The 25732-nt window shown below is 57.5% G+C and overlaps 1 protein-coding gene across 7 annotated transcripts; it reads left to right on the plus strand.

Moving 5' to 3' along the window:
- Positions 1-1339: 1339 nt before the first annotated feature.
- Positions 1340-24631, plus strand: IKBKE (inhibitor of nuclear factor kappa B kinase subunit epsilon). 7 transcript variants are annotated; one of them, XM_059413282.1, is made up of 21 exons: positions 1340-1423; positions 3237-3346; positions 4031-4171; positions 4554-4683; positions 6092-6273; positions 6816-6976; positions 7789-7899; positions 8196-8375; positions 8993-9189; positions 9883-9947; positions 10025-10116; positions 10261-10347; positions 14039-14114; positions 14241-14353; positions 16420-16496; positions 18931-18970; positions 19706-19810; positions 21065-21161; positions 21881-21993; positions 22189-22260; positions 23862-24631. In XM_059413282.1, the coding sequence occupies exons 2-21, from the start codon at positions 3260-3262 to the stop codon at positions 23893-23895; spliced, it is 2160 nt and encodes a 719-aa protein (XP_059269265.1). In that variant the 5' UTR covers positions 1340-1423; positions 3237-3259; the 3' UTR covers positions 23896-24631. The 7 variants fall into 7 exon arrangements, with proteins under 7 accessions (XP_059269265.1, XP_059269266.1, XP_059269267.1 ...); XM_059413283.1 differs by having other exon boundaries at positions 14045-14114; XM_059413284.1 differs by having other exon boundaries at positions 10025-10110.
- The last annotated feature ends 1101 nt before the right edge of the window (positions 24632-25732 follow it).

Raw genomic sequence — 25732 nt, forward strand, 5'->3', positions numbered from 1 at the left:
TCTCCCTAGCGTTTCCATACTTAGTGTTCCAAGTCATCCACCGCACCAGTGAGAAAGGTCACTAACCTTGGATGAGAAACACCGGGAGGGGATGTGGGCTCTGCTCAAGGTCACCAGGAGGGCACAGTTTGGGTTCCAGGGTTTACTCCTGGGCCTCTTCAGGCTCCCTGGGAAGAGTCAGACCCAACTTCTGGAGTGGCTAGGCCTAGGTCCGGGACCTCGCTGGGGCTCTGGGCGTGGGAACTCCGCCTTCCCAGGAGGCTCTCCACTTGGTTAACTTGCCCAACCTGCTAGGTTGACTGTGGGCCCAGTCCTGGACTTCCCAGGGACGGCAGATGCCCAAAGGGCACGCCGCTGCCGCCGCCGCCCAGGCTCGGGTCCCGGCCTCTCTGTGGCTCGGACTCTGGTCCCGTCACCTCCACTTAGGAACTCCCAGAGCATCCTTTCGCCTTCCTGTCGGGTGGCGGCTGCCGCCCCGAGGCCTCTGTCCCTTTAAGAGAGAGAACGAACACAATCAGGAAGTGTGCGAGCGCGGAGCCGGCTCGGAGCCCAGCAGTGCCTGCCCGCGGGGGGCCGGGGAGGAAACCCTCTGCTGCAGCCCCCCCAGCTCCTGCGGTGGCACGGCCCCGCCGCCCCGCCCAGCCTCGGGGTCCCTGGGGCCGTGGCCTCTAGGATGCTGTGCGCCCGGCCCGTGGATGACTGCGAGCTCTGAAAGCTTGGCGGGTGCCACGCGCTCCCACCAGCCTGCCAGTGCCCGAGCGGAGATGGGGTGAGTGTGCGCAGCGGGCAGCGGGGGCTGGGTCGGGGCGGCCCGCGAGGGGCGGCGGCGGGGCCGCTCTCCGCGGAGTGCCGGGCTGCGGGCGCCGAGCCGGAGCTCTCCCCGCCCCGCGGCGCCTCCCCCTGCCGCTTCTGGGGGCCCCGGCAGTGCCCCGCGCGCCGCCTGCGGTCGTCCCCCCTGCAGAGGGCTGCGGCGGAGAGAGGCGGGGAGGGCTGTGGCAGGGAGGAGAGCGGCCACCCGCCCACCACGCTTTTTCTGCGCTCGGCGTCACGTCCAGCTGCTGCCTCCGTCCTTTCCTCCTGCCCGGCTCCGGGGGCACGGAGGACTGCCCTCACCCCACCTGGGGTCTTTGTCCCCGGCGCCAGGCCCGGGGAGTGGAGAGGAAAGTCTCCCGGAGCCGCTGGGGAGATGGAAACCCCCCAGCGCTGGGGGAGGGTGACAGACAGGAAAGGGTTAAAGGGCTGGGGCCGGTGGCCTCCGACCGAGCCTGAGAAGCGCACAGCACCATCAAACAGCACCGAGGGGTGCCTCTCCGCCCTCCTCTTTCCGGTGTAGCTCAGCTCCTGGACTTGCCACAGACGGAAAGCATAACAGACACTCGCCCGGGAGAGTCTCTGCCTGATCCGCGGCTGCTCGGAGCGCGGGGTAAGTGCGCTTGGCCGAGGGAGAGTCCCCGGGAGGGGGAGGAGGAGTGGCGGTGGTGGGTGGGGCCGCGGGTGCCCTGGTCCCAATGCCCACCCTCCTTCAGCCAGCCGCCCCCCAAGGAGAGCAGCCTTCCCTGCACGGGGCACCCACTCAACGTGCCCCCCTCCAGCTCCTAGGCACGGCGCTGGGAGGAGCAGGAGCAGCACCCAGGACCTGCGGTCCTTCCAGGGCTGGGCATTTTGCACAACCCTGTGCATTCCCGGGTCTGCCACTGCGCCCTGCCCCCAACACCAGGCCCGGGGGTGGAGGGGAGGTGGAAGGGATGGGGGGGTGGGGGTGGGGAGAAGACCAGCACTGGGAAGGATTATGAAGGGGATGGAATATGCTGTCCGTGGGCTCCCCAGACTGGACCTCTTCCCTGGCCTTGATTTCAGGTCTCCCTGCCAGGCTTCACATCTCCAGGCCTGCTGGCATCCTGATTCTTCCTCAGCCTCTGGGATGAGGGGGTGGGGGACTTATCTGATCAACTCATTCAAACCGAGTTGTTATATTATCTTCAGGGAGTCTCTCTGTATCTCAGCTGCTTCTGGAGAATGCAAACACGAATACATTTTCTGAAACTAGGACTTAGCCTCGGAGTCTCTTCAAGTGGCTGCTGGCTCAAGGAATGGACATTCTCAAGATCTGCATTTTAAAAAAGATTAGAGAAAGAAGGCTCAAAGAAAGCTAGGGAACTGTAGGGTTCCAGGTGTGGTGACCATGCGTTGAGAACCCAGCAGACAGATGTTAGAGCCTAGTCCAACGTTACTGGAGCGTATTTGAGAGGCGGCCACCCTTCTCAAGCTCCTTCTCCCAGTCATCCCATTAAGACCAGCCCTGACCCTATTTTTCAGAGAGGATTTGAGTTTACTTTCCGGGGCTACACTCTCCGGAGCCAGTTGCTTTATCGGGACTGGCCTTTGGGGAGAAGAGGATGAGGGCAAAGATGGAGAGTGGAGTTGTAGAGGTTTCAGACTCTCCCCCGGGGTTCCTGGGCCCTTGGATTTGATGGTGTCCCACCCCCCCACACGCCCTCCACAGGCACTCGCGGGCACACGCACGTGTTCACACTCTCTCACATACTCACACATACACTCATGCACACACACATTCAGACACAGGCACACTATCTCGCACACACTCACACGCACACTGTCTCACACACACACACGTACACACACGCACACTCCCTGCGACACCGTGTGCGATCCTTTCCAGAGCAGCGCTGACCTGGCCACACTGGCCACCCGTGCAGCTGTTGGCTCACAACAGCAGGAAGTGGTGGGCCCAGGCGAGTGGGTGGGGAAGGGCTCCAGGCTCGTGTTGCAATCCTGGAGATTTGTGGTGGTGTGGTTGACGCTGCCTGACCTGGGGCCCTTCCTTCAAGCGCTATTTCTGCTTCCTGGGACAATCCCAGGCCTGGATGCCAAAAACCCAGAATTCTCTGTGCTTGGGAGAGGTAACAGAGAAAAAGGTCTGTCTTGGCAGAGTGACCTCTGGGGAAGGGGTTGGAGAAGACTGGGAGTGAGGACAGGTAGAGTGCCCTGTGGCGGGACAGGTACGGGCTGTGGGCTGAGGGCCCCAGTGGCTGCACTTCTTGTTGGAGAACTTTCTTAGCTTTTCTGCGCTTCTCACTTCCTCCATCCCCTCACCTTGGGAATGGCCACACTGGAACCATCTGTGGGATGGTCTTGGACGCAGCTCCCTGTCAGGCCACCTGTGTCCACCCCAGGTCAGGAATGGAATCCTAGACCCCAGTGTGTTGTTTTTCTAGGCCCAGGGCGGCCGGCCAGCCAGATGCAGAGCACCGTCAATTACCTCTGGCACACGGACGACCTGCTGGGGCAGGGGGCCACTGCCAGCGTGTACAAGGCCCGAAACAAGGTAGGACACAGCCCTGCCCAGGCCCCTCAGGCCCGGAAAGTTCTTGGCCCTCTCAGCCCCTGGTGGGCAGCAAGGGTGGTGTGTGGTGAGGCGGAGGCTCACTCTGGAGTGAGGGAGATGCTCAGGCTTTGGGAAGAGGTATGGGGAGCTGTGAAGGGCTCCTTGGGATGCTGCGTCTGTCAGGCACAGTTTGGGGCTGGAGAGAGAGAGAGAGAGAGGAAGACACAAAGCCATCAACCTGGGATGAGCAGATCTACGAATAGCAGAGCTGGGCAGTGGGACTCGTTTGGATTTTCCTAGCCTTTGTCGTAGCTCTGTCCTGTGAGACCTGGTGCACAGTCTTGTCTCCAGAGCCAGGGCCAGAACAGGTTCCCGTCCTGGCTTCGCTGCAGCCCTAGGGGGCGATAGGCGCGTACGTGGTTGGTGCCAGTAGAAAACAGGAACACCAAGCCATCCCTGCACCTGCACCATCTGGTGCCTCATGTCCTCGGCCCCTCCCAAGGCTGGACCAGCCCCTGTTCCCTCTGAGTGCAGGGAGGAGCTGAGGAGGGAGCCCCCAGCCCCAACCCGGGCATCTCCGCTCACGTCTGGTGTTGGGCAGGTGGGAGATGTTCCATGGAGGCCTGGGGGAGGAGGTGTGCTCCCTGGGGCAAGAGGGGGAACTGACATTCTCCCCCACGGCAGAAATCTGGGGAGCTGGTTGCCGTGAAGGTCTTCAACACGGCCAGCTACCTGCGACCCCGCGAGGTGCAGGTGAGGGAGTTCGAGGTCCTGCGGAAGCTGAACCACCAGAACATCGTCAAGCTCTTTGCGGTGGAGGAGACGGTGGGTCCAGTGCTTGGTCGGAGGGAGGTGGTCTTGTCCTTGACCCTCACAGGCAGGAAGAAGCGGGTCACATAATAACGGCGGTCAGCGGGTCAGCCAGAGCAGCAACCCGGAGGACAGAATGCCAGGGGGTGGGGGGTAGTACCTGGGGAAGTAAAGATCTGAAGGAGGGCCTGATCAAAGAGGGCTGCCTGGAGAAAGTGACCTTGGGCTCAGGTGCGTGCGGTCACCGTAAGGAAGGAAGGCCAGGCCGGAAGCTGGGACCTCGAGAATGGGGCTGCTGGCTCTAGGCTGAGTCACCCCCTCTGGACAAAGCCATTGTGACGGAAGGGCAGGAGATGTGCTTTCCAGCCAAGCCTCCCTCTCTCTGTCCCACGCGCAGGGGGGCAGCCGACAGAAAGTGCTGGTGATGGAGTACTGCTCTAGCGGGAGCCTGCTCAGCGTGCTCGAGAGCCCCGAGAACGCCTTCGGGCTGCCCGAGGAGGAGTTTCTGGTGGTGCTGCGCTGTGTGGGTGAGCCCCTCCCTGGCCCCCACCAGGACGCCCCCTTCCCTGACGGACCCACCACACACCCTGCCCTCAGTGGGAGGCAAAGTCCCGGAGGGGCCGACATTTCTGAAACAATCACCCAAACACTGAAGACATTCTGTCCCTCAGAGGCTCTGCCTTCATGGACATAGGACAGAGACAAGAGAATGGACGGAATCCAAGCGTCTGATTCCTGCTAATCAGCTGTTTAAAACCCTGGCTTAAAGAAAGATATTTATTTATTTATTTTAAAGATTATTTATTTATTTATTTGATAGACAGAGAGCACAAGTAGTCAGAGAGGCAGGCAGAGAGAGAGGAGGAAGCAGGCTCCCCTGAGCAGAAAGCCTGATGTGGGGCTCGATCCCAGGACACTGGGATCATGACCTGAGCCGAAGGCAGAGGCCTCAACCCACTGAGCCACCCAGGTGCCCCAAGAAAGTTTTTTTTTTTAAGCAGGTCATACACCAGGTTCGGGGCAGTGTTATTCACAATAACCCCGAGATGAAAATAACCCAATGTCACGGGCAGATGGAAGGAACAAATAGAATATATACGTAGAATGCAATACTCTTCATCCTTCAAAAAGAACGAAGCTCTGACCCAGGCTACCTGCGGGTGAACCGGGAAGGCTCTGCACTCCGTGAAGTCACAGGTTCTCTCTGATTCCACGTACATGTGGGGCCTCGCCCAGTCACATGCAGAGTCAGGAAGAAGAGCAGTGCGTGCCGGGGGCTGGGGAGACGGAGGTGTGAGCGTGACTGCTTACGAGGTAGAGATCCTCTGTGGGCACCAACAGAGCTCTGGAGGTAGATGGTGGTGACCGTCACACCACACTGGGAACGTGCTTAAGCCACTGAATGGCACACTTAAGATAGTAGATTTTGTGTTAGGTCTATTTGATTACAAGTTTTTAAATTTTTGAATTTTAGATTTTGTTTTTTTGAGAGAGAGAGAGCGTAAGCGGGGGGCAGCAGCAGGCTGAGGGAGAAGCAGGCTCCCCGCTGAGCAAGGAGCCCGATGCGGGACTCGATCCTAGGACCCTGGGATCATGATCTGTGCCAAAGGTGGATGCTTAACTGACTGACCCACCCAGGCACTCCATATTTTATTACACTTTTTAAAAATAAATCAGACAGGAGGGAGGTGCCGTCCTTGGGAAGGCAGAGGCGTGGACCCTCTTGATGTCTTAGAGAATCCCGGTGGAACCTCCACACCATGTCTTTGGGAACCCCCTCCTTTGTCCTGTGCCCATCTCTCTTCTCCTGCATGTCCTGTGACCTGTCAGCCCGTGTGAACACTCTCTCTGGATCCAAGGACAGCCTTCCGCCCAAAGTAAGCCCCAGGCACGAAGCTGTCCCTGGCCAGAGAACTAGCAGTCCGCTCTCTGCAGTGGCCGGCATGAACCACCTGCGGGAGAATGGCATTGTCCACCGAGACATCAAGCCTGGAAACATCCTGCGCCTCCTAGGGGAGGAGGGGCAGAGCATCTACAAGCTGACGGACTTCGGGGCCGCCCGGGAGCTGGATGATGATGAGAAGTTCGTCTCTGTCTATGGCACTGAGGAGTACCTGGTGAGGGGGAGGTTGGGGACTGACTGCCCAAGCTGGGGGGCCGCCCTGACAGCTAGTTGCCCCTCTACTAGTGACTGTCCCGGAGCGCCACCCCAACCCCCCCAACCCCCCTGCCAGCCAGCCAAGGGACTCTGTTCAATCCCCCTGAGTGTGTCAGGGCATATATCCCCTCTGCCCCCCAACCAGAAGATTGTAGTCTGTTCTCCAAGATGGAAAGGGTGACGCTGCAGCCTGCCTGGGCCTCCCCGCTGCCATGTCCCTGCCTGGCCCCCTGCCTGGACCTCCCTTGTGCGGTTCATTCTCTGCTACGATCCCCACCAGGCAGGGAGCACCCCTGGTCACTACTTTGCCCAGGGTAGAGGCTGGCCAGATAGACACGCGCTCGGTGGGCTAAGTCCACACCAGTTTTTGAGGTGACGAAGGAGCTGGTTCTGATCGTTCTGTTTTCCCTGGAAGGTGGCGGAAGGAGGTCTGCTGGGTGGGGCTCGGGCCCGTGCCCACCCGCCCCCTCCGTGGCAGCTCACTGGTTCTCTCTCCCGCAGCACCCCGACATGTATGAGCGGGCCGTGCTTCGCAAGCCCCAGCAGAAGACATTCGGGGTGACTGTGGATCTCTGGAGTATTGGGGTCACCCTGTACCATGCGGCCACCGGCAGCCTGCCCTTCATCCCCTTCGGGGGGCCACGGCGCAACAAGGAGATGATGTATGCATACAGTGGGCCCTGGGCAAGGCAGGAGACGGGTCAGACCCTGGGCCTTCCCCACAGGTCCCTGCTGTGTGTCTGCTTCCTCCGCTCCCTCTGTGGTCCTCCTCAGGGCCATCTCCATCATCAACCAGTCCCACAAGAAGCTGAGGCCTGCCCTGACTGGTGGGAGAGCAGTCCTTTATCTTAGCTCAGGGCGCCCTGTTAGCGCTCCCTTCGTGCGCATGTGGCCCGCCCACGTTGGTTGAGGCTCTAAAAGAGACCTGCCCAACATGGTAGAGCCTGCCAGGGACAGGGGTGGGGAATGGGACGAGGACCCAGCCTCCTGATCCCAGGTGCAAAGGCTTCCCGGGTTTCCTGCGGTCTGGTCCAGAGGTAGTTGGGGACGGTGGCTGCTCCCACCAAGGGCACGGCCCAAAGCAGGGAAGGTGGAAGGTGGATTGTGGCACGGTCGAAACCCTCACTCAGCTCAGGAGTCCGGCTGTGTGGAACCTAGATTAGGTTAGGGGAAGGGGAAGGAGACAGACAAGGCAGAGGCTGGCAGGGAAGGCTGGACTTTGCAGAGAGGGGAGGGTTAGTGGAGTGGGCCACAGTGACAGCAAAGGTGCAGGGGCAGGCCAGACTGGGGGAAGTGCGGGAAGGGGCAGAGGAAGTGGGCCGTGGAAAGGAGCAGAAAGCTTGACATTTCCAGGCTAATGGGGAGGGGCTGGCTGGTGTGAACCAGGGCTCTGAGAGCCCTCCGTGCTGAGTTTGCTATCCCTTGAGATGCGATGGGCCAGGGGTCCCGCTGACCAGGTCCCACCTCGGCCCAGGTACCGGATTACCACGGAGAAGCCAGCCGGGGCCATCGCAGGCACTCAGAAGCAGGAGAACGGGCCCCTGGAGTGGAGCTACACCCTCCCCGTCACCTGCCGACTGTCCTTGTGAGTAGACACAGACCCGAGTCTGGGCTGGCTTCCTTGTCCCCCGCCCAGAGTCGGGCCCTACCTCAGAGGCCCCCTTGTGCCCGGGCGGCTCAGGTAGCCCACGTTCCCAGTCAGGCCTCAGTCTTCTCATCCGGATGCTGGAACGAGTTCATCCAGCTCTCCCTCCCCATCCGGCCCTGACCCACCGCCTGGGTCCAAGCTCTTCAAGACATTGTCATGTGACGCCCCCGACCCACTCAGAGAGGATGAGTCTGGGCCCTGGTGCCTGACCATCTCTGCGTCCTGGGGTCCAGGGGGCTGCAGAGCCAGCTGGTGCCCATCCTGGCCAACATCTTGGAGGTGGAGCAGGCCAAGTGCTGGGGCTTCGACCAGTTCTTCGCGGAGACCAGCGACATCCTGCAGCGAGTCGTGGTGCACGTGTTCTCCCTGTCCCAGGCCGTCCTGCACCACGTCTACATCCACGCCCACAACACGTGAGTGCGTGGGAGCCGGGGGCCCATGCGCGAGAGCCTTCCCTACCCAGGCAGAAGGGTGCGTCCTAGGCAGTGCTCTGTGGGCTCTTTAGAGAGAAAAGCATCCGGGTCCGACCTTAGTTTGGAAAATACCAGTTGCACAAATTTAAAGTTAAACCATTCTTCCTGCTGCTGGACTCCAGCAAGAAGAAGCCCCCGACCCCCCTCCCCCCCGCCAATGCAACACGCATTAGGCTTCTGAGGGGTGTGTGTGTGTGCGTGTGTGTTGGCGACGTGTTCCCCAAATATATTGCTCAGAGGACCCTCTTTCTCTAAAATTCTAGGTGAATTTTAGTGGGAGTGTTGCCGGAAGGGCTGTGAAGGCAGAGACCCGGTACTGGGGTTCCTGCATTCGGTTCCTACTCTGTCCTCATCCACTCCATTAAGGCCTGAGCTCTAACCTTTGTCTCTTCACCCTTGATAAAACAGGCAAAACCCAGTCCCTCCCTTGGCAAAGCGGAGTCCTCTCCATAGATGAAGACTGAGATGGGGTTTGGGTCACCTGGACCCTATATCTTGCTGACACTTCCCGTCCTGTCTCTTTCTCCCCCATCCCCGGAACCCCTTTGTGTGTCTAGGATAGCCATCTTTCTGGAGGCCGTGTATGAGCAGACCAGGGTGGCCCCCCAACACCAGAAGTTCCTCTTCGAGGGTCACTTCTGGGTCCTCGAGCCCAACCTGTCAGCACAACACATTGCCCACACGACCGCAAGCAGCCCCCTGACCCTGTTAAGCACAGCCAGTGAGACCCCCATGGGGCTGGCCTTCAAGGACCGTGAGTGGGGCCCACAGGCGGGATCTTTTCTCCTTCCCACATTCTATAAGGGGCAGGGGCTTATGATCCAGGATATTGATTAGTATCTTTTGTGGGTATATCTTGGGGCTCCTGGGGTGCAGAAGCAGATCTGGTCTCTGATCCTCCCACACCTCTGCGATGCCACGTGACTCAGGTTTCGCAGTGTCCACCGAGCTGGGGAAGAAACTCCAGTCAAAACGGGGAGATCTGGAATTAAGAGGATTTCCACAATCTCTGTGATGGGTGGGGAAAGCCTCAGGAGACCAGAGAGAAGGGAAGTTTTCCAGGGGTCCAGAGTTTTATCTTCCAAGTTCTAGAAAAAGTATCATTTCTTCTCCCTCCTTCTCAGGGTCTCCAATGTTGGGAAGGGGGATTAACCTTGAAATTCCTGGGTATGAGGGTGGTTTTAGCCCGTTTTCTGGCTGTTTCGGGGACTTTGGGCCTGAGGCTGTATGTAGTTCTCCAAAGAGGACACAAGGGGGCAGTGAGGGACTGCAGTTGTAAAGCACAGCGCGTGCATTTCTGTAGGCTTAGGGGGCCGCTCTGCGCCAGGTGGGAAGCTGGGGGTGGTAGACTGGGAGAGAGGGGTGTGAGTAAGGAATAAGGAAAGGTGAACTTAGGGTTCCTCCAGGTCACACAGGCAGCCCTCTCAGACAGGGTCTTTGTCTGCAGCTGCTCAGGACATCCCCAAGTTCTTCCCCAAAGTGGACCTGCAGGCAGATTACACCACCGCCAAGGTGAGAGGGGGCCCAAGGGGGTGCAGGGAGGGGTCTCGGGGAGCGGGACTCCTAACCCCGCCCCCTGTGTGTCCCAGAGCGTCCTGGGCGCTGGCTACCAGGCCCTGTGGCTGGCGCGGACCCTGCTGGCCGGGCAGGAGCTCATGCTTCGGGGGCTGCACTGGTGTGTGTGAGTACCCCCAAGGGCTGGATGGGCTGGACGGGCAGGGCAGGCGGGGTGGACCTCTCCCGCGCAGCCCCGCGGCTGTTCCCTCGGGCACGGTGCCCTGGCCCCCTGGCAGAAGGGAACTCCGACTCAGTCCCCCCTTTGCAGGGAGACACTCCAGGCTACGTGCAGGCGGACGCTGGAGGTCACGCGGATGGCGCTCCTCTTCCTCAGCAGCAGTCTGGGCACTGAGAGGTGGGTGTCTTGCCTGGGGCAGGGGGGCTGCGGCCAGTGCGAGGCTGGCTCAGACCCTTAGCCCTTCTCCATCTGCCTGTTCCTCACCCCCAATATTTCCAACAATGGCCCTCGCCTCCCCCTACCCAGAGCTCCCACCCGCCCTGCCCTTCAAGAATACAAGACAGCCCTACCTGTCCCTCATCCCCGCCCCCGGCCTGGTGACTGTACCTCCCTCCCCCCTCCACCACCCAGTCACCGCAGGGGGAACGGGGCCACAGGGACACTGTCCCAGCAGGTAGGACGGCCCAGAGCAGTGCTCTAGGGAAAGCCCCCTTCGCCTCACCCAGCCCCCCGGGCCTGACAGGATGGGGATCCAGGCCGACCCTTCCTCCACGCTCTTCCTTCTGTCGCTCACACTGTCCTCACCTTCCTCACCTTTCCTGGCCCTGCCTCGGGGCTCCATGCCCGCCACTCGTCTGACTTAAACTGATCAGGTGTGACAGGCCAGGCAGAGGGAAAGACTAGGGAGAAGGGAACCAAGCTGGAGGGTCTGGAGATGAGAAGCAATTGGCCATGGCACTTCTGAGCCGTGGGCACAGCCCCCCACCCCCCAAATCTTGGAAGGCAGCAGCTGTGGTACAGGGGAGAGGAGGAAGCTCTGCAGCTCAGGGAAGCTGATGGCGGCTGGAACCTTCCCCACTGGGAGGCGACGAGGGGTGGCAGAGGGGCAGAGACTGTGCTGAAAGTGCTTGATGTCCCTTCCCCTTCACATAACCTGACCTTCTCCCTAGGAAGGTTCTGGGAGTTTCCCAGCAGCGCAGCAGCCACTAAGAGGAGGGGACAGATGGGGTGACAGAGATGTGGGAAGAGGCAGAGGAGAGTCTCCAGATGACAGGGGCAGAGTCCCTGGCCTGGCTGAGGCCCCTTTGAATGGTGACAGAAATGAAGGGCTGCAGGGGCACAGCTTGGCTTGTCACGAGGAGCTCTGTCCGGGGCACAGAAAGGGGGTCCCGGGGATAGATGTGGGAGAACATCCACATTCCCCTGGAGGAGATAGCCCTTCCAGGCACGAAAGATAATAAAATGGTTGGGAAAAGGAAGACTAGAGATAAGAAGAGGCAATCATGGAGGTCTTCCTGGAAGAGGTGAGGCTTTTAAGGCCACAGTGAAAGAGAAGACCTCGAGTTGGGAGGTCCTGTGCAGAGACAGAAAAGGAGGCCATGACTGGGGAGATTGTGGGAGGGGTTCTGGTGAGGTCTGTTGAAGCCACAGTTAAAATGGAAAATATCCCAGAGTGAAGGTGGAGTGGGACAGAGGATGGAAAGGGGAGGAGAGAATGCATGGAGGTCCTGGCCAGTCAAGTTGGTAGATTGAACCCAACAAGAGGACCAGCGGAGTTCTAAGTTCTACTGTAGGTTCTTGAACAGGAAAGATGTGTGTCGAGAAAGCATTTGGGATATTTGTCTGCCCATTTGCCCTGGACTGAAGACACTGGAGAAGGGACAGGCCAGCCCTGGGACTGGAGTCCTGGGTCTGCTGGCCACTGTTTTTCCCTTTCTGGATCCCAGGCCCCCCTGGAGGGATAGTATATCTAGAGAGCTTGGGCTCAGAGGAGGGCCTGCTTTGAAGCATAGTTCAGCCTCCCTCCTGCCAAAGAGGAACACAGAGCCGAGACACAGAGGCCCAGTCCAAGCTCTTCACTTGGGACCTCAGGCCACTGTTCTCTCTTCTGACCTGAGCCACTATTTCCTCGTTTTCAAAATGAGAGAACTGGATGATCTCTGAGGCTTCCTGCCTCCGACACTTTGCAATTTCTTCCTTTTTTTAACATCCTCAGACACGTTGATTCTGGAATCTGAGATAATTTAATGAACACTAGGCATAAAGTGGCTGCCATTGCCCAGCCTGGTGACTCACCTCTCCCATAGCGTCCTCCTCCTGCTTCAGGCTCCCCAAGCTAGGCTCCCTTGGCAGAGTGTCTTTGCCTCTGTTCTGAAGCTCTCTGGTCCTCGCAGCAGGAGGCAGTGTATAGGCAGCCAGAACTGGCTCAGGAACCCCCATGCCTCCCCCCCCCACCGCCAAGTGTGTGTCCATACTCTCTAGCCAAGCGCCTTAGCTCTGAGGTCCTCTTTGATGCCCACAAATACGGAGATTCATCTCTGTTATGTACACAAAGGTCTGAGTCTGGCAGAGCTGAAGTGACTGACCCCAGATCCCGCAAGACGGGCGAGGGGAGCAGCTAGGACTGGCACTCAGACCCATGTCTCCGGCCTCCCTGCCCAGCTGGACTCGTCCGCTTCAGCCACTTCTGCCAGCCAAGCATTGCATGTGCTAAAATCCATTTGTACGTTCACTAATTCATTCAACAACCATGTATGGAGGAAGTACCGCGTGCTGAACACTTCACGAGCTACTGAGGATATAATGGAGAACTCCTGCCTTCACGGAGCTTCCCCTGCAGTCCTGATTCTCCCCCCTCCTCTCACCTTCACACTACTCCCAAGCCCAAGCACAGAGGATTCTTTCCCCGATCATGACTGTGATAGAAATAGTATATGCTAATTGTAGAAAGCTGGAAAATACAGATAGATAGGCAAAAACGAAATAAAAAATACCATGTCCTTGCCATCCAGAGTTAGGTCATGACACGGTAGCAATAGACGTTCTTCTAGGTAGTTTTCGGCGACGTGTCTTTAAGTATATATATTGACAGACATGAGATCTGATGCTACTTGTGCTCTTCTAACCTGCTGTTCTCAGCTCATGAGCCCTCCCGCCTCATGTCCATACCTTGTCATCTCCTCTAAAATCAGCCATACACAAAGTTCTCTAGCTAGCTCCCTCCTTTCCTTTTTTCACTGGTTTTATCCAAACCAGGCTCCAAAGCAAGATCACACTTTGCATCTAGTTGTTTCGTTCCTTAAGTCTTTTTTAATCTTGACAGACTGCCTCTCCCCAAACCCCCTCCTGATTCTGGCGTTTTGGGGGAGACAATGCCCGTTGTCCCACTTTCTGGACTCTAGGGATTCCTCTACATCCTCTGGGTTTTTTTTTTTTTTTCTTCCTTCCCAGCATTTCTTATAAACTGAAAGTTCTGAAGGCTAGACGGATTCAAGTGGAATGTTTTTTGGATAAATATATCGCAGATGACACCAAGTACACTTCTTTCCCTCCCGCCACTGGGTGGGGACAGCTGATTCCTCGATCGTGTGGTCACATTTTCCCTGTCCAGGCCTGCATTAGTCACCAGGGATTTGGCATCGTGCCCAAGCGAGTCACTTCACTTTGCTGGGGCCATGGGATGCTAACAATCCGGGTCCCAGAGCATTATTGGTAATATTCTAGGAAATACATCTTTTCCCTCATTAGGAAGCTATTGCTTATCCTGATGGATAGTTTCGACTGGGAAGGCACTTGGGTCTTTTCCTTTAGTTATAAATATTCCTAGTAAGGGGTCCGTAACAGCCGCCTCGCTGTACAGACTCATCGATGTTTGTAGCTTCACGTTGTTTCTATCTACCCTCATCTTTAGTCTCTGCGGTGCTCAACAAAGGTACAACTTTGAGGTTGGTTTCTCCGATCCAACCGCAGTTCTCCCCAGATACCCCCAAAGGCAGCAAGGCTGTCCCAAAGATGTATTCCCGTCCCGTGGTCACGGGATTCTGCCTCCCAACCTCCCAGCCGTGTCCTTTCTCTGTCCTTCCCTGAGGTTCAGCAGTGTGGCCGGGATGACTGAGATGCAGGAGCTGAAGAAGGTCACGGAGCTGAGGTCCAGGCTGCGGGCTGTGAGTGAGGCGGGCGTGGGGGGGGCTGTAAGAGCAGAGCTGGGGGGCCGTGGTCCAGCGGGGCTGCTGTCAGAACACCAAGCTGAGGACCCCCTGGGGGGTCTGCCTTTTTTTTCTGTCCTCCAGTTGGCAGAGGCCCTCTCCAGATGTTCCCACAGTATCACAGAGTCCCAGACAAGCCTGAGCAACCTAAGGTCTGAGCTGCTGAAGAACCGGGATCAGGTACATGCGGACAGAAGGTCTGTGGGATTTTCCTTCTTGGTGGGGTGGGCACAGGGACGCACAGCTTGGAAGGTCCAGTAGCCGTTTTAGGCATCAGTCTGCTTTCTCCCTTATCTTGGCCAGGGTGCTGGGGTAATGGGTAGTGGTGTGGGATCCAAGAATGAGTAAGACCCTCCCCTGAGACTGGCCAGATGGAGAAAAGCATCTGGGGTCCTGTCCACTTCTGGGCATTTAGAGAGAGAATTAGAAATCCTAGCAGGTGCAATAGTTCTAAACAAAAGAATAATTTTGTTCCCTTCCTCTTCTGAACCCTTGCTCTGCTCATTCCCTGGATTGGCCCTCCTACTTCTATCATCTTATTTAATCCCTAGAATGCCACTGCTGCTATACGCCCCTTTTGTGGCTGGGGAAGCTCACTCTGGGAGTTTAATGTGCCCTGGGACACAGACGGTCCATGACACATGACAGTGGTGGGACTTGACGTCACGTTTGCCCACCTCCAAGGCCTATGTTCTTGGCCTGCACCAGGGATTTACAGCTTTGAGAGCCTCATTCAACATATATAAGAATGCCTGCCCGCCCCCTCACAGCCTGGTGTGCGGGCCCTGCCCTGACCACACAGCCCATTCTTGGTACCCACTCTGCTCAGTGCTGACGGGGATTCCCTAACCCGGTCCCCCAGATCCGAAATCAAAGAGCTCCGAAAACTGTGGGGTTTTGTTTGTTTGTTTTGGCTGCAAACCCTGACCTCAGTCTTTTGCTGCGAGTCGTCTTTTAGTCTGTGTTTCCCTCTTAGAGTGGATACTCTTACTGTTCCTTAAAGGCTGAAGGTATTGGACCCCAGACCCCAGACCCCACTCAGGCTGTCCTACAACATAATCTATGTCTGCTGGATTGCCTTTCTAGCATCAGAAGACAATTCTGAATTTGGGATGTATCTGGCCTGAGTCTTTTGGATAAAGACTGGATTTGAGGTCTTATCTACCCCAAGTTCTCCAAAGGACGGGTGCTTGGATCCAGCTTGGGTCCAGTCCAGAGTTCAGCTCCAGGAGTAGCTGAGATGGGGTCACTGGGAAGAGCTTCAGGAGGGAAGTGGAGCTAAACAGGCCCAAGGGTGGGGAAGAACACCCCCTCACCCCAGAGACACACACATTCAACATCTCAACTGTCTGTATCCAGCCCAAAAAGGGAAAGGAAGAAACACTACTGACCTTAAACCCCAGCAGGTGAAGGTCCTTGAGAGGTCATCTCGCACATCCGTCTGCCTCCAGGCAGGACTGTGGACTGAGGACTGTGGACTCATCCGTGTTTTATTTCATTTTATTTTTTTTTTTAAAGATTTTATATATTTATTTAACAGAGAGAGAGAGAATGAGCACAAGCAGGGGGAGCAGGAGAGGGAGAAGAAGGCTCTCCACTGACCAGGGAGCCCGACTCAGGGCTCGATCTCAGCACCCTGGGATCACGACCCGAGTCAAAGGCAGACGCTGAACCGACTGAGCCCCCCAGGCGCCCCTCACCTGTGTTTTAAACAGGGGTTGTCGGTTCATGACTTAAGCACCTTCCATGCGCCGGGTGTGGGATAGACCATGAGGCCCCGACTTCTGCTCTGCCCAGGCCACCAGGAGAAAGGCTTCTGCCGCCCCGCTGTCCTCAGCGGGCCCTGCCGGACTCGCAGGGTCCAGACTCCTGCCTGGATCCTGTTCTCAAACCTTCCAGTGTAGCAAAGGCCATCCTCCTGTGTGCCTCTCCTGCTTGGCTTTCTGTCTGTCTGGTCTTTAATGAAATACCTCGAGTGTGTGAAAGAGAGAGAGAGAGAGACAGAAAGAAAGAATAAACATGTGACTCAGAGGTGGCTGGCTGGCCCCACGGCACCTCAGACAAGCTTAGGGACAGGAGAGTCACCCCCACTCCCAGACTGACCCCCCAGACTGTGGCGATGAGGCTCCTTCTGCAGGCGGACAGCTCCTCTGCTCCCTCGGCCACCGACCTTCTTCCCGCCCAGCCACGTCATCCCCCCCTTTCCCTTTTACTCTGTGCTATTTGATTCTCCCCTTGCCTGGTCCCCATCTCCTGCCCACAGCGTCCAGCAGATTCAGTTTTGTTTGGACAAGATGAACCTCATCTACAAACAGTTCAAGAAATCCAGAATGAGGCCAGGTGAGCCGTGGGGAGAGCAAACTGTTCCTGCTTCCCTCCCTTCCTCCTTCCTGCCCTCTGCTTCTCCGGCTGTTCCATGCCATCCCTGTGGCTGCTGGGGTGCCGCTGGCCTAGGGCAGGGTCCCCGCTTCTAAGCTGCCTGCGGACAGTGAGGGACAGGAGGCCTATGACTGTTGCCCTGTGAGAGGCGTGGACGGCATGCGTGGGGGGCTCAGATGGCCGGAGCCTGGCTGTGCTAGGAGAGGTGGCCCTTGGAAGAGAGCCCTCACCTCTGCGGAGCACTTTACAGTTTGAGGAATGTTTCCCGAGCCATCGTGTCTTTGGCTCATCGAAATAGCCAGGATTTCCAAATGAGGGAGGGTCTGAAGACATATCCTGTACTCACTGGCCTGCTCCTTCCCCGGCACTCTCTGCTTGTCCTCACAGGGGACCTCCGGGGGCACAGGCAGCTCATTTCCAGGCTTAGGAACAGGTGGCTGCTTGTCCACGGTGACCGCCATCATGGGGCATGATAGGCTGGAACCCAGGGGCAGGCTGGGGCCGGGGGGTGGTCCTGGGAGACCCCAGCTGACTCTTGGGGTTGAGGAGCTCACAGACAAGGACCCAACCCTCTTCTTCCCCGGCCGTGCCTCCAAGCTTCTCCTGACATGTGGACTGCAGGCCTTGGGCTCGAGGGCCAAATTCTCCTCCAGCTCTAGGATTATCTAAGAGCACTGTTTCCTAGAAACTGGATGCCAGCAATGCACCAAACTTTGAGTTCTCCAGTAGCGAAAATTTTAAAAGTAGAAACCAACAGGTGAAATTAATTTTCATAAGACGTTTTACTTAACCCAATATATCCAAATTGTCATTTCCACCTATAATCAATTTTTAAAAATTATATTAAGGAGATGGTTTACATTCTTTTTTTGTGTGTGTGTGTGAGTTTGCTAAGTCCTTTTAATCCTATGTATATTTGACACTCACAACACATCTTTCTCCGGAAGCTAATCTTTTAGCAGACGGAACTGTCATTCTTACCAAAGCAGGAAGGTTGTGTTCATTGGTAAAACAATATTTTCCACCGCTCCAGCTTTAAAGTTTTAGTTAATTGAATTAATGAAATTAAGATAAAAATTATTTTCCTCAGGCGCGCTAGTCACCGGCAAGGTGCTCAGTAGCCACGTGCGTCTGGTGGCCACTGGCTTGGACCTACGGATCTCTCTAGATGATCATCTGTTCCCGGGAGCCTCACTGCTGCCTCTGGGGTCTGGCCAGGGAGGGGAAGGGGAAAGCAGCCCAGGAGTGGGGTGGGGCGGGGCGAGGGGGACGGATGGACAGAGACTTTCCCATTTCTGATGCGCCACTGGCCTGTTTGGCTGTGATTTTCGGAGAACTTCAGGGGCTTTTCTGCCTCCCTCCCTCGGACTCTGCCCTCCGAGCCTCCCCCACTTCTGAGCCCCTCCCATGCATCCGACACCATCCTCTGGGCTCTTTGGGATCCTCCTTTATTTCATGCCTGTAGGAACTCTGGACGGCACCCCCCTCCCCTGTTTATAGATAAGGAAACCGAGACCCCGGGAGGTGCAGTAGCCCAAGCTGTCCTGGTCTTGGGGGTGTTTAACCCCTTATGGCTCACAGTTTTGTTCCTTTTGGTTGCAAGAGTCCTTCATGAAGATTAAACGTGAAAGGGAGAATAACCCTTGACAGCTAACCTCTGGAATCCTGAAAAACGCCCCTCTGTCGAAGGCTTCCTGGTTTTCTGTCTCCCCTTGCACCTGCCCTGAGGAAGCCGATTCTGTGCTGCGAAATCCCGAGTCTGCAGCTTCCTGCCACTCGGAAGCCAGTCTGGGACTTGCAGCGGGGACTCAGCTCAGTGCTTAGCTGGCTGAGAGCAGGACCCCAGATGAAATGCCCAGGGAGGAGGTTCCGCTGTTAGGGAACTGGGAAACCTCTAGCTGGGAGGCCATTCCCTGCAACCCCAGCAGGAGGCAGCATCTCCCTAGCTGGTGAGCATCCTCCCGCAGTGGCCAAGGGACAGAACTAGGACTTCATGCACAAGTGGCTGGTCCGCGAAGGGGAGGCGGAGGGAGAAGGAGAGGTGCAAGGTGGTGGCCTGGCTTATCCAGCTTCTGGCTCCAGAGCCCCCAGCTGGCTTTGCCCACACCTTGAATGGTCGGGAATGGGACCCGCAGGCTGCAGGCAACCACCTCTGGGAGGGGTGTTGGATGAGCGGCTGGGGCTGACCACGTATCCTTCCAGGCCTCCTCATCCACCACTTTCCTCCTGAAGTGTTCCCCAAGTACTCATCTCTCCACCTTCCTGGCTCCACGAGGCTGTGAGCTCCCCAGGGCCAGGCTGAGCTCTCTGCATCCTTGCAGTCGTCCCCAAGCCTTGTGGCATTGTTTTGTTGACCGACTGGACTGGCGACATCATTCCTCCTTGTTTCCTCCAGGGCTTGGCTACAACGAGGAGCAGATTCACAAGCTGGATAAGTGAGTAGCCCGTGGCAGGTGGGTGAGCAGTAGGGTGGGGGTTCCCGGGGCCGAGCCAGCCTCTGCTTGACAAAGGGTCCTGCTCCCAGGCCGTAGCTGGGCAGAAGCAAAGCAGGTCACTGTGTCTGGGGCAGGTTATCTGGGGCCAGGGGAGGGAGACTGGGTAGCTGGCTCAGACAGAGCTTTCTACTAAGCGGGCTTGATGTCCCTGGATTTATTTCCAGCATGAACACGATCGTGTGTAGTATTTCTTTCCCTAACTGTCTTCCCTGATTTACCGCTTCCTGCTTCCTACTCCTGACCTTCCCTGTGCTCCTCTCTGCCCCTCTGTTCCCTAGACACTCATCTTCCCGGAGGCCCTCCCTGATTTAAATGGTTGTTTGGAGACTCACTCCCCCAGTTCCACGCCCACCCCTGACCCTCACGCACTCTCTCTCCCCCTCTCAGTCTCTGAAACCATCTCGCCTTCTGTGTGAGGACTCGCCTTGAATGTGTCTGTTCCCTGAGATCCCCTGGTCCTTCTATGCCTCTCTGTCCCTGGGTTCTGTGTCCCAGTGCACTGACCTCCCCAGTTCACGTGTATGAGCCTCAGTCCCTCCTTGTGTGGAGACATAGCCCCGCTGGGGATGCCAGCCCTTGGAGGAGGTCTCCTTGCTGGAGACACAGGGACGCTATGCATGAGTGCGGGCGAGTCCAGCTGCTTCTCTCCGTGTCTCAGTGTCCCTGTCTTTTCAGGGTGAATTTTAGTCGTTTAGCCAAAAGGCTCCTCCTGCAGCTGTTCCAGGAGACGTGTGTGCAGAAGTATCAGACGTCCCTGGTCACGCACGGCAGGTGGATGAGGTAACAGTCGGGCCCTCCCTCCTGGGGTCACGGACCTGGAGGCCCTTCCTGGCCTGGCCCTTCAGGCTTCAGAGAACCCTGGGGTTTGCAGAGCCCTGATTGAGGGGAGGTGGTCATAAAGGAACAAAGGGAAAAAAAAAGGGTGGTTTTGTGCACGGGGGTGATTTCTGTACATTAGCTTCTTTAATCCCACAATGTGGACCCCATGCAGTAGACACTATCAGCCCCCATCACAGATGAGAAAACTGAGGCTCAGAACATGGGTCTCATTCTCAGTGCTACACAGCCAGTAAGTAGCAGACCCACGACTAGTACTGGTTCTGTCTCTAAAATCTGAGTTCTTTCCACATTCCCAGGTGGGTGTGCTGGGAAACCCCTTCTCGGGGGAGAACACAGGATCCCCCCTGAATGAGGCCAGGCAGGCTTACAGACTTCCGGGGAGGCAGGGTTAAATAGAATCCACTCATACTGTCCCCTGGAGGGGATTTGGGTTTTTCCTTCTCACCTGAGCCCCTCCCCGCTTCCTCTGTCTGTGGGAACGTCGGCCCCTCCCGAGAAAAGAAGGCAGGTTCTCAGGCCTGTAGGACCCGTGGGCTCATTATGGGGCTGCGACCCAGGCGCTCACCCAGCCCCCTCACATTAGAATATGGCTTCTCCACCCCTAACCCGCCCCAAATTCTGATTTAATTGGTTTGAAGTCAGGCTTGCATATCAGCATTTTAAAAGCACCTCCAGGTCATTCTACTGTACAGGTCGGAATGAGAATCGACCACCCGCTTGTCTGTGCTTGGATTGGTTTCCTTGTTGTGCAGTGGAGACAATGTTCCTGCCCCCTCCCTCCACTCAGAGAAAAAGAGAATTCCTAGAGGATCCTGACGTTGCTCTGCTCTGGCAGTGGGGCAGTTCCCAGAGCACGTGCGCTGGCTGGGCTGTCCTCTGCCTCTCAGGAGCTGACCCTGGCCCTGAGCTCCCCCTCAGCAGCATGGGTGCTGCGCCCCAGCCACGTGTGGTTTTGCTCCCTGTCGTTCTGATGGGACCATCGGCAGCCTCGGTCACAAGTGTCATCGGTCTTACCCCAGTGGGACAGGGAAGGGTTGAGGGCATACCTAGGGGGACAGAGACAGTGAGGGAAGCGCATTCTCAGAATCCCTCAGCTCCTGCTGTCCCCCATGTCTGTGTGGTGACCTTGACAGCTGGAGGGGCCACGGGAAGAGCCAGCAAACCCAGCTCGGACTCTTTATCTGCTCTCTCCAGGGAGGTGCACGAGACCAGGAACCATTTGCGCATGGTCGGCTGTTCCGTGGCTGCCTATAACACGGAAGCCCAGGGGGCCCAGGAGAGTCTCAGCCAGGTGCGCCATGGTCAGGGGCATGGGCGCCGCGGAAAGGAGCCAGGCTGGTCTGGCACCCTGGGGACATGGGGCTGTGTCCTGCCTCTGGGCTGACCTGCCCTTGGCCAAGTCCAAGCACACTGTGGCTAAGGAGGTTTCTGACAAGCAAATGTGCACTTTCTGGTGACCTCAGACTGTGGGTCACTGCAAGGACAGATCTTCCAGAATGCTGGGACATTGTCCTCATGCCTCGTGTAGCCGGGGAGGTTCCAGGCTACTCCAGAGAGACGCAGAGTGAACCCTCCTCTGTCTTCTGGTCTGGTCTCTGGGAAGAGACTAATACAGGGAGCTCTGAGAAGGCTGCTCAGGTCCCTGGCCCGTAGCTCAGGTCCCTGGCCCGTAGCCCCCGCAGCAGCCCCATTCCTCAAGAGGCTGGCGGGCTGCCCTGCCCCTCCCCCTCGCTCCTGGCTCGTGCTGGGCCATCAAGCTCCAGAGGAGAACGTGGCTGTCTGGACCATTACATCCAAGCACAGACAAGTGAGGGTGGCTGTGTCAGCTGTACTTGCGTGGGAAGGAAGGGCCTGTGGGAAAGGCTCCGGCATTCTGGGTTCTCCAGGGATGCAGGCTGGGCGCCATTTTGTTACGTTTTTCTTATCCTTACTCAGACCTCTCTTGCATAAAAACACAAAGAAACACATCTGTGGCCCATCCCACCTGACTAACGTGTGGCTTCCCTTCAGATCCTTGACCGGGTCTCTCACCAGCTCCTTCAGGACAGAACAAAGGAGGTTCAGGTCTCCCCACCCCTGACAGCCCCCTATCCCAGCCCTGCACTGACAGACCTGGTTCTCCAGTAAGTGCTGGAAAGAGGGGCATGTGGGGTGGTAGGGTGGGAGAGGGGTGTAGGGTGCAGATGTCAGAGCCCGAGGGGTTCTACCTCAGGCCCGCAGGAATAAAGAGTCGGGGTGGCGGGCTTCTCGGGGAAGGGGGCTGGCGGGAAGACATGGGCCTCAGCGACAGACGCCTCTCTTGCCTCTGGCCCGCACAGGATGCAGGAGCTCTGTGAGGAGATGAAGCTGCTGGCCTTTGACCTTCAGGACAACAATCGCGTCATTGAAGGGTGAGAAGCTCCCACTGTGTGCAGGAGGGGCTGATGACCGTCCTTTCAGAGCTCTGGCCTTGTCCGCAGGCCGGTCGCCATCCTTGTGAGGATGTGAGCCTCAGGGCAGTCCGAGGGGGCGCTTGGGGGCCCATGGAACTATGGCCACGTCCTGCTCCCTGTGAATGCGGACTCTGCCCCACGCCTCCCCCAGACCCACTCCTGCCCGCTTGGCCCCCCGTCCGCGGACTGCTGCTCTTCATCTCCGTGTCACATGCCGGGAAACGGCAGCACCGAGCTTGGCGTGACTGTCCGAGGCCTGGGTTTCTCCGGCCTTGCTGGGCTCCGGCCTCACACCCCGGCTCCCAGGGCAGCCCGGCTGCAGGCCCAGCCTCCCCGACTCTGCATCACGCCCTGGTTAGACTCCCCTCCTCGGGGGAATGAGGGGTCCTGGAGAGGGTGCAGGGAGCGTGTCACAGCACTCAGACTTTGGGATTTTTTGGCACCAGTAAAATTCACAAAAGTGAGCTGGGAAATAACAGAGGGACCGACTTCTCATATAAGGAAGCAGATTTGAAAGGGAAAATCCTGCCATCTAGTCGTCGTGTTTTATAAAGCATGTTTTCTAACCCCAAAGAGAAGGAAGGACATGATCTCAGCGTCAGGGATGGTCCTTGCCCTGAAGCTCCGTGGCCTCTTTCCATACATACACACTTGGGGTGTGTGTGCCCATATCCCCCCCACACAGCTTCCCCACTGCCCTGTGTCTGTCACCTCCCCACGGGAGGACCAGTAGTGGCACAGTGGAAGGAGTCTGCAGACTTCCATAGGGTTTGCATGACCCTGGGAGGTTTTGCTTGGCTCTGGGCCTCAGTTTCCTCCCCTGTGAATTAGGAATAATGATCCCAAGCTTTCTGGTGGGGGCTAAGGGTGAACTGGGATGAGATAGGCCACGTGCTGGGGAGGGGAGGGGGCACAGAGGGAGGGGCTCACTAAATGCTAAGTGTTCCTCGGAGGCCAGGCCAGTCTGGAACCTGGAATTAGGATGACGGGCAGGGGTGTTGGGAGCAGAGCCTGTGGTTGTCCCCAGAGTTGGGGAGTGTCCCTGGGCTGAGGGGGCATCCCCTCCAGGTCCCAGCTTCTTAAATACCCTCAAGGAGGAGATTCTTTCTAAAACAAGCCCTCAGGGGCAGGAAGTTCTAATTTTAGTGCCATAAATTTTTCTCGCTGTGATACAGAGTCTATTTTACAGATAGCTCAAAACTTTATTTTAGTGAATTTTTACTTCCTTATTCAGGGTGGTAGCCAAAGAGCCTGCAGAAGCCATCTGAATTCCTGTTCCCTCCTCTTGACCTTTTGGCTGCCCCAGATTCACCAGGGGAACTTTTAAGAGTGCAGCCCCAGACTTTGTCTCCAGAGACTCCGGTGCTGACAGGGGTGCGGGATTTTATAAACCTCCCCCCAGGGATTCTAATGTGTAGTCAGGGGTCAAAGACTTGATGAGGGGACAACTGAAGACTTGAATGGCTCGGTGCTCCCTATAGCTGAGTGTGCTGGGTCCTGACACGGCCCTTGGGCTTCTCCCCTGCATGGGAGAAGCTAATCTGCACCTTTCCTTACAGGTTAAGTTGGCCCCCGTCGGCTCCTGACTCCTGATCTCTGAGCTGTGGGCCGCCCGCCATCCTGAAGCATTAGAATCATCCGAACACTGCTCTCCTGCCTGCAGTGTGGGGCCTACCAGGGGACGCTGTCTGGTACCCTCTCATCAGCCTACCTCCCTCCTGGCCGACAGCTGGGAGACGTCACCAGCATTACCTTCCACTGCCTCTCTGCCCAAAGCGGCATGGCAGGACTTGGGGCGGCAGGTGCTCTGTCAGGACCCCTTGCCTGGGCTGACCTTGGCGCCTCGTGCAGGCTCAGGTCACCTCTGGCGGGGCCGCAGAGAGAAGAGGCTCCCATCGGCCTGCCTGCCCACCTCCTCTGGGCTGTAGGGCTTCGCTTCTCAGGGAACAGAAGGGGAGGCCGCTGGGGGTTTCCCTAGGATGCTGGGTCAAAAGGCCTCATTTCAGTCTTCCCTCATCTTAAGGGGTTTTATGGTGAACATGCAGCCCTGCCCTCTCCTGTGACTTCTGAGGGTTCCCGCTCTCCGCTCCAGGCAGGGCAGAGCCTGACTCTCCCTCTACTCTGGGTCTGGCAGAGCCTGGGAGGAGAGAAGGGGGGGTCCGGGCCAGGTGCTCGTGCTCGGGCCTCAGGCACCCTCACCTTCCTCTCTCCCTGAGGCCTGGCCGGGCGCCGGGAGCCACAGCCGCGGTCCGCCGTGAGCACAGGCCTGCAGGTCCAGATAAGAGGCCTGCGCCTTTGAGAAGGGGAATAAATGTGGCCTTCTTTTCTACTTCTGAGTGGCTCTCGCTGGGCTGCGTCTGTGAGGCAGGGGCGGGCTCTTGGCAGAGTGCGCTTGGCCTCCCAGCAAGCGCTGGGTGGGGATCTGTGAGGACAGGATTGGGAAATGCAGGAGGGACCCGTCACTTCCTGATCCCTGCCTTTCCCTTACATGGGCCCTAATTTCAGGGAAGATCCTGCTGGGAAGGCTTGTCTTCCCATTCCTTCTCCTGCCCCCAGCCATTTGGGGGAGCTGTCGAGGGGGGAGAAAGGAGATCTCTCTTTTCTCCCCCCTAAATCCACCATCGAAGTGCTTATTCCTTCCCCCCCCCCCCCCCCCCCCCCCCCCCGCCACTCTTCAAAACCTAGGCTGTGTCCTAAATACTGAGCTTGAGCACTACTGTGGGTCATTTTGAGTTCCCCTCATTTTGCCTAGAAGCTAGAACGGTGCCTGGACATTCAGATTCGGACAGACTTGTCTTTCCCCGGAACTCCATCCAGCCTCCCCTTCACCGCGCTGCGCTCCCCACCTGGCCTAGTGCGTGGGCGAGAATGCAGTGAAGTGGCCCTCTGAGGGGAGGGGGGAGCTGGGAAGCCCCATTCGTGCACCGAAGCATGAAAACAACATTGTGCTTGACTCTAGATAACCCTAGAAACCTTTCCTGCCCATCTTCCTGAAGCCTCCATGTCCTCAGAGGCTGCACTGCCTCATGACCCAGAAGTGAGGAAGCCCAGGTCCTCGACTCTGATGCCCTCCCTGCTGCTTCTCTATGGAAAAGACCAGCAGCCTCTAAAGACCCAGGAGAGGGTTGCTGGGGCAGGGGTTCCTAGCACTGAGCCTAAGCGGCTTTATGTATGCCATTTGGGGTGTGTGTGTGTGTGTGTGTGTGTGTGTGTGTGTGTGTGTGTCTCCATGGGGGTCATTTAAACCCAGTGGGTTCCAATTCTGGGGCCCCTGGAGCCAGTTGCTACCTTGTGCCCCTGGGCCCTGGGTCATCTCGGGCCTTCTCCGCCTGCGTGAAGCTGGGGCGGACCCTTCTAGCTCATCAGGATCCCCACAGGGACATCCCAGGATGGATTTTCCCTGGCAGCTGTGGCTGCCTCTGGCTCACAC

Source organism: Mustela nigripes, chromosome 10 (assembly GCF_022355385.1).
Source record: "Mustela nigripes isolate SB6536 chromosome 10, MUSNIG.SB6536, whole genome shotgun sequence".
Classification (NCBI taxonomy): domain Eukaryota; kingdom Metazoa; phylum Chordata; class Mammalia; order Carnivora; family Mustelidae; genus Mustela; species Mustela nigripes.

Coding starts and splice junctions, on each gene's coding strand:
- IKBKE (XM_059413282.1), top strand. CDS start 3,260: ATGCAGAGCACCGTCAATTACCTCTGGCACACGGACGACCTGCTGGGG. Junction 10,117..10,260: donor CGGGGGCTGCACTGGTGTGT/GTGAGTACCCCC, acceptor CCCCCTTTGCAG/GGAGACACTCCAGGCTACGT. Junction 10,348..14,038: donor AGCAGTCTGGGCACTGAGAG/GTGGGTGTCTTG, acceptor TCCTTCCCTGAG/GTTCAGCAGTGTGGCCGGGA.